Genomic DNA, 8,578 nt, shown 5'->3' on the forward strand with positions numbered 1-8,578 from the left:
GCATTTTGGCCATCTTCCGACCTGGGGGTTTCATCTTCCAATGGTATACCGACATACCTCTGGTTGTACTGATCCATTTAGTTTTCACAGCAAGAATACTGGGGTGGGTTGCACTCCTAATCACATCAATATCTCAAAATAGATTTCAGTCTTTCCTTTAGAATATATATGTATGTATATATAATAACCCTATTTCAAAGCTGACATTTACACTTATTTGAACATAAGTCCTTTAATTTTAATAAGGCTTAAATTTAATCTTCATTAGGTCAGCTGCTATTTTCAGGATAACTACCTGTCCCACAGATAATATCTACAAATATCTCAGATAACTTTAGCAATAATCCTTATTTCACAGCAAACTCTTCTAATACTGTATCACACCACTACAACACTTATCCAGTGTATTTTAAATGAAAAAGGATGACAAATACTTTTATTTTTCAGGTTTGTTTTCCATTCCATTTAACAAAGCTCCGTAGACAACTGAACAACATAAATGAAGAAAACATACCCCAAAACATGTTTATTCTTTTTCTTTTTCCAAGGAAAATAAATGGAGATTTGTTGTCAAATGAAGATAAAAATCAAATTCATTACTTTAATATAAACACTTAAAGACAAATACAGAACACTAATACTTTATCACAACAATCGAAGCATATGTTACTCATGGACTTCATGAGGGACTGGAAGGCCATTTACAGCAGCCAGAATACTTTCAACCATATTTTCCATCATATGACGGCGGGTTTGTGGAGTTGCACTTCCAATGTGGGGTGTTATAATGACATTCTTTAAATGTAATAAAGCATGATCTCTGAAGGAAAAAAAGAGAATCAATCAATCAATATAGCAGTATATTTTATTTAGTCAAATATAACCCTATTGATTAATAGAAAACATTTGTTTTGTTTGGCGTGAATGGCCAACTATTTTGTCTTAAATAATCCTGCAGTCAAGATGAATCAGAGATGAGTCTGAGTATATTTTGGGACAGATTACCTAAAACGAATGAATAAGCAGAACCCGAAAGTTCATACTGACATATTGATTCTAAATGCTACTTAATGTTTCAATTTTTACCTTGGCAATGGCTCTGGATATGTCACATCCAGAGCTGCAGCCTTAATTATTTTAGTCTGGAGGGCCTTCAGCAGTGTATCTTGATCAACCACTTGACCTGAATTTAAAGCAAATGAGAGAACAATTGTTTTACTAGCTCTATCAAGACATACTACTTGTCAAGTTAAAATGGGACACTCGTTTCTCTAAACAAGAGTAGTAAATCATTGTTAGATGTGACATACCTCTTTCACACCAACAGCTTGACATATCAGTCTGGTCTCTTACTGGCAGCAACCATGTTTGGACCAAAGAAAGAAACTCCTTATATTTTAATGGGGAGTGTTTTGAATGAATGGTGTCTGAGCTGATGCCAACTAATCAGGAAAGGGATTTTGGGTTATGAGAGTTAATTAGTTAATACATACAGCAATTCAGTTTGCAGCTGTTGAGAAAAAGAAAAGTTCTTGGTTTGAGGGTCAGTGGAGAAATCCTTTTATGACTTCATACAAATCTATGACGCGATCATGATTAAAATATGGGGTTCTATTTTGCTCACCGCACCACACAAATAATGTAAATTTGGACAATATGTGAAAAGGGTCAAAATGATTAGCAACTCCATATTATAGTGAAGAACATGAACAATGTGTTGCTACCCCCAGCTTCTAACTGTCAAAACATTAATTTCCTTGGCAGGAGAGGAGTGGTTCAAAGAGTTCTGAATTTAAAAAATACTTGGCATTTCAAGAAATTTGGAGTGGAAAGAAGATGAAAGCAGGTATAATTCCATCTAAGGGAAAGGAATATAAGAATGGTTATTTTAGAAAAGGGTTCTTGATAAAGGAAATACATTACTGTTATCTGTCTGTTGTATGTGTACATATGAGTCTTTTATTAATATTTGTAGTTCTCATGTTGATTACTATTTCAAATAGGTATTTTAGATGATGACTAACATTTATAAATTAAAGCAAACATGTCAATATATCTGCTGATTTCTTAACTGAGAATAGTCCCTTATTCACCATGTCTCATGTATGGTGTCGCTCTGGAAGATCAGAAGCACAAAGGGACCAGTGAGAAAAATAATCCTAATCTAAAATGGACAATGGCCAACTAAGGAGGAAAACTGTGTTTCAGGAGGACTTTCTTGGAGTACTAAGGAGACACTCAGCTAGGGAAAAGTTGGCCAGGAATTCTAGAAATGGGATGGGGCATGAACCAGGAAGAATAAGGTTTGCCCAGTATAGCTATTTGAAAATATTACAATATCTCAGGCTTTTTAACTGAGATATGAGGCAGATGAGTTATAGTCTGCCTTAAATTTTCCTGACAGAATTTTATTTGTAATTTCTTACTTTCCTTATATGATTTTCACACCTTACACACCTTATATGATTTTCATTTCATCATACTCAAGGAAAATGTGGCCATAATGAGTTTGAAGCCATTATACTACCTCTACAGATGTTGATAAGACTGGCAGTGGGTTTCATGAGTTCTAGCTCCTTTCTCCCAATCAACTTGCAAGTCTGAGGGGTCAGATTCACAGTCAGCATCACAAAGTCCGCTTGTTGGAGTAAATCTTCCATCTCCTGGCAATAAACAGCACCAACAGCCTGTTCATCTGCCTCATTTCTGCAGGAAATAACCATAAAAAGCTCTAATAGATAATGTTAGCATAAACAATGTTTCCATTGATGTTTCATATTTCTGCAGAACTAGTGACAGAGGCTATCTGAACATGTGGGACTGTGGGCACATCCACAAGTCCTCTAACTCATTTCAAAGATGCCTCACTAACCATTCTTGAAAAACATATCCTCATGACACAGCCTTCCTCCCATCCTCACACCAGACCCAAGACTACTTAGGTTCATATTAATCTGATCCAGTGTTAAAATGGTTTTTTCTATCTTCTCCCAGCACAAATCTTGATATATGTACGATGTATAGTGCTTCACTGGCAGCTATAGTGAAGACGAAGCAGGTCTGGAATTTATCTATCTCCTACTGGCCTCTTCGGCTGCTGCAGGCATGCCCTCCCCTCCAGTTGGTGGGGACTTCCCTCCATGGCCACTTTGGCTGTGATAGCAGGTGCGATCAGGCACCAGGCATCTACTTGTGTGGTAAAGCATTAACTAGCTTCCTTACCAGTAGAATGCATTAAAATATATATATATACTCCATCCAATCAACAGCTTCAGTACGGCTGAAGCTGAGAATGCACTTGCCATGTCTTGCCAATAGCTGCAGAGCACAAGTCATTGACGAAGCAAGCATTAGAATGAAAGAGAGATGGACAGATGAGAAAACCAACAAAAAAAAAGACAAGCAATAAAAATGAGAGACAGGCAAATGAGGCAGAATGTGAGAGAGTGAGCAAGAGAGCAGGTCATAGGCAAGGGAGCAAGTGAGGTAAGGCCGACAAACAAGCAAGCAAGATGAATGAGGAGGAGACAGATAAGTGGGAGTGAGTGAGAGTGCAGTAAAAAGGATGAGCGTTAGAATGAAAGAGAGCATAAGTAGAGAGCACATAAAACAGATGAGTGAGGTGAAAGAGCATGTGATCAAGAGAGAAATAAACAAGTGAGAGTGAGTGGCAGAGTAAGAGAGCAGAAGAGGCAGATGAGTGAGCAAGAATGAGGGCATGATCTGCAGCAAGAGTGGGGTAGGCATTATGCAGATTGATGCCCCTGCAGTCTCTCCTGCAGCCCAAGCCAAAAAGGTTGTGGAGGGTATTGTCCACTGACTGGGAAGAACAGAGCATGCTCACCGCAGCCTAAAGTTTCCATCCCTATATACTGTAATCCAGTCAGAGATGGTCACCTTCGGTTTCTGTTATGATAAAGAATTTTCATTTCAAAAGCTTTAGCTCTTAGGGCCACCTTGTAACCAATTCGGCCCATTCCAATGATTCCTAGAGTTGCACCAGTTATTTCTTGTCCCAACCAGTCAACGTTAAAATGTTTAGTGTCAGGGGAAACTGCAATCTGGTGACCTAGACATTTAAAAACAAAACAAAAAGAAGTGGATTATTGTAGTAAGAAATCAGTCAATAAACCAATAGTGCAAGTCTCACTCTTTTGTGGCAAACTGCATTGACCTTACTGATTCTGAACTGTGGGCAGGTGCCACACCAAAGAAGGCCCACTTCATGCTACAGGTACTTGTAGCAAGGTCTCAACTGCCCTGAAGGAAACCTAGAAATCTTTCTTCACAATCCTGGATAAGATGCATGGAGACTCTATGCAGCTGTGCATTAATAGGTGGTTGTTCAGAACACGCTCTTCATTTTTATATTCCAGAATTGGATTATGGCATTAAAACCAGTCTATGGTGTCATAAGAGTCAAATTTAACTCTGCTGGGCTTGGAAGCTATGATGGCAGGTGTCCAGGCAATATCAAATCCATAAACTAGATTGGGAAGTAGAAAAAACATTATGGAAGAAAGCAAACATCTTCCTAGAAGATTTGGGGATAATTTTTAAAAAGCTAATTACTACTCCAATTGGGAGATTATCCAGAATCTTGTAGATTAGATTGGGAAATTAAAAAAATCCCAGAAAAAAGCAATGGCTAGCCACATCTGTCATATCATCAAAACACGTGTTTATGGAATTACCAGAAGCTGAGCTTGATTCAGATGAGACTTTAGTATAAAGTTAGTATAAAGACCTGGTTCTGCCGCCTTGCCTGGGATGGAAAGGGCAACAGCTCTTCCTGGGGGTGGCTGGTGATGTAGAGTTCTCCCTACCGAATGGAAATTTCCCACTTGGATTCCATATTTATATTTATTTATTATTTTAGTATTGTAGATGTTGATTCGGTGATTTTATGATGTTGAGGTTTTAAGGAGAATTTTATTGTAAACCGCCCAGAGTCCCCCTTTTGGGGGGAGATGGGCGGTAATAGAAATGTGAATAATAAATAAATAAATAAATAAATAAATAAACAAACAAATAAATAATGGGTGGAAAGTTAGGAAGCTACTGAGGTCACTAAGTTAGATTCCTTCCTAATATAGTAGTTTTATGTAAGAGCCTCATGTGGCACAGAGTGGTAGGCGGCAGTATTGCAACCGAAACTCTCCCCACGACCCAAGTTTGATCCCAGCAGAAGCTGAATTCTCGGGTAGCCGGCTCAGGTCAATTCATCCTTCCCTCCTTCCGAGGTCAGTAAAATGAGTACCCAGCTTGCTGGGAAAGGTGACGACTGGGGAAGGCAGTGGCTATAGTCTGCCAAAAAAACGTTGCAAAAGCGGCGTCCCCCCAAAGGGTCAGACATGACTTAGGCTTGCACAGGGGACCTTTCACCTTTCATCTATCCAAGAACTAGCTTTTTTCTGTAGAGGAAGATTCATGTAATTCAATCTTAAATACTGCCGAAAAGACTCAAGCAGTAGTTGCTTAGTGTGGAACTTGGGAAGCATGTGTCTTTCTCAGCAATGTGTCCTAACACATGTCACTGTATAATGCTAGTGCTAGAGACTGAATATCAGGCAAGCAGACCGACATCCTAACACTGATACTGAACATCATGTTACTATTTGCTTTTTATAACTCTATGGCTTCAAATGTGTTTCTGAATCCAGTTCAAGATGCTGGCTATCATCTTAAAAGCCCTCGAATTGGTTAAAAACAGAATCCTTAAAGATTCTCTCAGATGGACCTATCGATTGGGGTCATCTTTAGAAACCATACTCCAAATTCTGCTACAAAGAGAAGTGTGATTAATGAGGATATTGAGCAGCATCCCAGTGGTGAGCTCCCTCCTGAAAGTGGTTGGATTGGTTCCAGTTTTGTTGTGTTTTAGGCAGTTACAGAATGTTTATTCTGCCAATCGTTTCCTGTACTTTTATCTTGCTAAAAGATTGTTCTTTTAACAAGTTTAGTCTTGTTTTTAATTATCTATCCATAAGAGCTTTGAAATGTCACTATTGTAAATTGCCTTATTAGGAAATTTCTCATTAGGAGAAAAAAATCTGCTATAGAATACATATATGGTTATTCAAATTGTAGAAAATCACTATATCTTCCTTGAACCTGGCAATGCATTATTCACATTTCTTGTATCACCACAATCATAAAAGTCTTGGCAGTGCACAAAAATACAACATAAAACATCCACAGTAAAAAAAATAAAAATAAAACGTCCATGTTACAACGAATAGGCATAAAAAAAAACTAGCAACATTAATTCTAAAACCAGAACAACATACAAAAAAAATCACATGATGGCATCATCTCAGTAGTTAAATTTAAAAACAACTATCTTAATCAACTTCCAGAAAGCCATCAGTCATCCAGGGGAAGTCTGTTCCATAACATGAGGGCCAGGATGGAGGAATACCACCTTCTAATCTCTCCCCCCCCCCCGCCCCACTCATAGAGGAGAGAAATCCAAACATCAACTCAGTCTTGCTTGGGTTCAATCTCAAGGTGTTTCTTACACATTCAAACTCCTTCTGTATCCAGACACCAGGGGAGGACTTTGACCACATTACCAGCATAACACCAAATGATGTTATGTGAGGGGAATCCTCATTCAATAATTATACAGAGAAGTTAGGTTTGGGGGAGGGGTTAATGAACTGCTTTTAAAAAATCCATTATCTGATATATTGTATAGTTCAGAGCTGCAGCAGGTTGCTGTATCTTGACAGACCTCAACATAATCCCTAAGCAGAGTCAAACTTAGTTAGTACTTGGACGGGAATCATGAGAAAATTCCAGAGACGTAGACTAAATTGCAAAGCTAAGAATATATTCTGGGATAAGACAATGGCAAAGTACTTGGTTATACTGTATCTACAAGGGAATCTTTTCTTAATAACCATAGGAACCCATGAAAATTAATTACCTTGAAACGTAAGATTTAAACACAAACTCTCTCTCTCTCACGCATACATTCACTGAGTTTACAAAAATTAAATTGTACCTTCCACAATCCTTCTAGCAGAAGCCAGCATCAAAGCTATCCCCATATCTGCTGTTGCACTGGATGCTGCAAAAGGTGTATTAACTACTTTCACACCAAAGCTGAAGATTAGTTTTAAATCAAGGTGGTCTATTCCTGCACCAGAGACTGCAATCACTTTTAAATAAGGTAGGGCTTCCAGGAGATCCCTGTTAGCCTCGGGTTTATAGGCCCACATAAATATTGCTTGGATTTTTTCACTAAGCGCTTGCTTGTTTTTCAGGTATTCCTGCATAGTGATGAGTTTAACATGTTTTTCCAGAAACTCTACATGGTCTTCATAAACTCCATCTGGACCTCCAATGACGTTTATTAAGGTATATGGAAGCTCCTGTTCTTCCACAATCTACTTAAACAAACAAACAAAAAAATAGATATTACCTCTCTAACACATATTTCTATAACAACACTATGTTATGAATTGACTGATCTTAGAAAAGTGTACTGATAACATTTTAACCTTTAACAGTCTTTGAGAGATGTCACCATTAAAACTAGCCATCTATTTTTACTGATGTGAAGACTGAGACACTTTATTTTTCCTCATTCCTTGAAATTAACAGATTGTACAAAAATACACATTCAAAAGATGCTGGGAAAGAAAAATCTGCTGCTTTACTGTTGTGGGTATAGTACTAAAAACTGTTTTCTTTCCTCAAAGGAGCTCTCCAATCCCTCTTCATTTCAAGCTTATTTCTTTATTTTAATTTGTACAGCACTGTTTTATTGGTTGGAATCAGCCCTGCAACCTGTTTGGAGCTGTAGCAATAAAGTCATATTCTGGAGCATTTAGTCCTAAGGAAGCTAGGAAACAAATTACTTTTGTGTCACAGCTTGCAGCAGCTCTGGCCATCTGGCATTCTTACAGAGATACGTAGCCAGATAGAAGAAAGGCAGGTGAATATGGAAGATAAAACTTCTTTCTCCTCTCCTCTTTTTAAAGATATGCTACCATCAAGCACTTGATTCAAAGTATAAGTTTGCCAATGCTGATCAATGGCAGTTTTCTCTCCTCATGCCCACCCCACCTCAGCAGATATAAATCACCTTGCTAAAAGTATCAGCCATTGCAGAAAGTAATCCAGCCCAGCTTGCTTCTGAATCGTTGCTTGGTCTGAAGTACAATGTGGGAAGATAACCTTTAAATACCTCCCAGCAGGAGATTCCAAAGCAGTCAACAGTGGAGGACTTTGGAATTTAGAGAGCACATAGTTCTCCTCCGCTATTTCATGTTCACAACAAATCTACCTGTCAAGATGGGGACCGTCTCAGCTCGTCCAGCAAGGTGAATACGGATTGAACAGAGATTTCCTGGTCTGATCCTATTGTCCTCTTTATCCAAATTGAGTATCTCTGTTTAGTGAACTTCTTAATTAAAGGCTACCACATTCATACTTTTCTATTGATTACTTCTATTTTGGGAGCATTGTCTTAAATAATCAGGAAATAGTGATTGTGTACTATCCAAAGATTCAAGAATACTCCTTTTGGCTGAAATTACTTACATAATAACAGAAAGCAGACAAGTGG

General features: G+C 38.2%; 1 protein-coding gene across 2 annotated transcripts; it reads right to left on the reverse strand.

Moving 5' to 3' along the window:
• Window positions 1–500: 500 nt before the first annotated feature.
• Window positions 501–8,397, reverse strand: LOC134494084 (probable 2-ketogluconate reductase). 2 transcript variants are annotated; one of them, XM_063299004.1, is made up of 6 exons: window positions 8,096–8,397; window positions 7,010–7,394; window positions 3,898–4,069; window positions 2,528–2,706; window positions 1,087–1,183; window positions 501–820 (listed from the first exon to the last, which is right to left on the reverse strand). In XM_063299004.1, exons 1-6 carry the CDS (start codon window positions 8,114–8,116, stop codon window positions 667–669), a joined length of 1,008 nt encoding a protein of 335 aa, XP_063155074.1. In that variant the 5' UTR covers window positions 8,117–8,397; the 3' UTR covers window positions 501–666. The 2 variants fall into 2 exon arrangements, with proteins under 2 accessions (XP_063155074.1, XP_063155075.1); XM_063299005.1 differs by having other exon boundaries at window positions 8,297–8,334.
• Window positions 8,398–8,578: the final 181 nt, after the last annotated feature.

Source organism: Candoia aspera, chromosome 3, assembly GCF_035149785.1.
Source record: "Candoia aspera isolate rCanAsp1 chromosome 3, rCanAsp1.hap2, whole genome shotgun sequence".
In the NCBI taxonomy this organism is placed as follows: Eukaryota; Metazoa; Chordata; class Lepidosauria; order Squamata; family Boidae; genus Candoia; species Candoia aspera.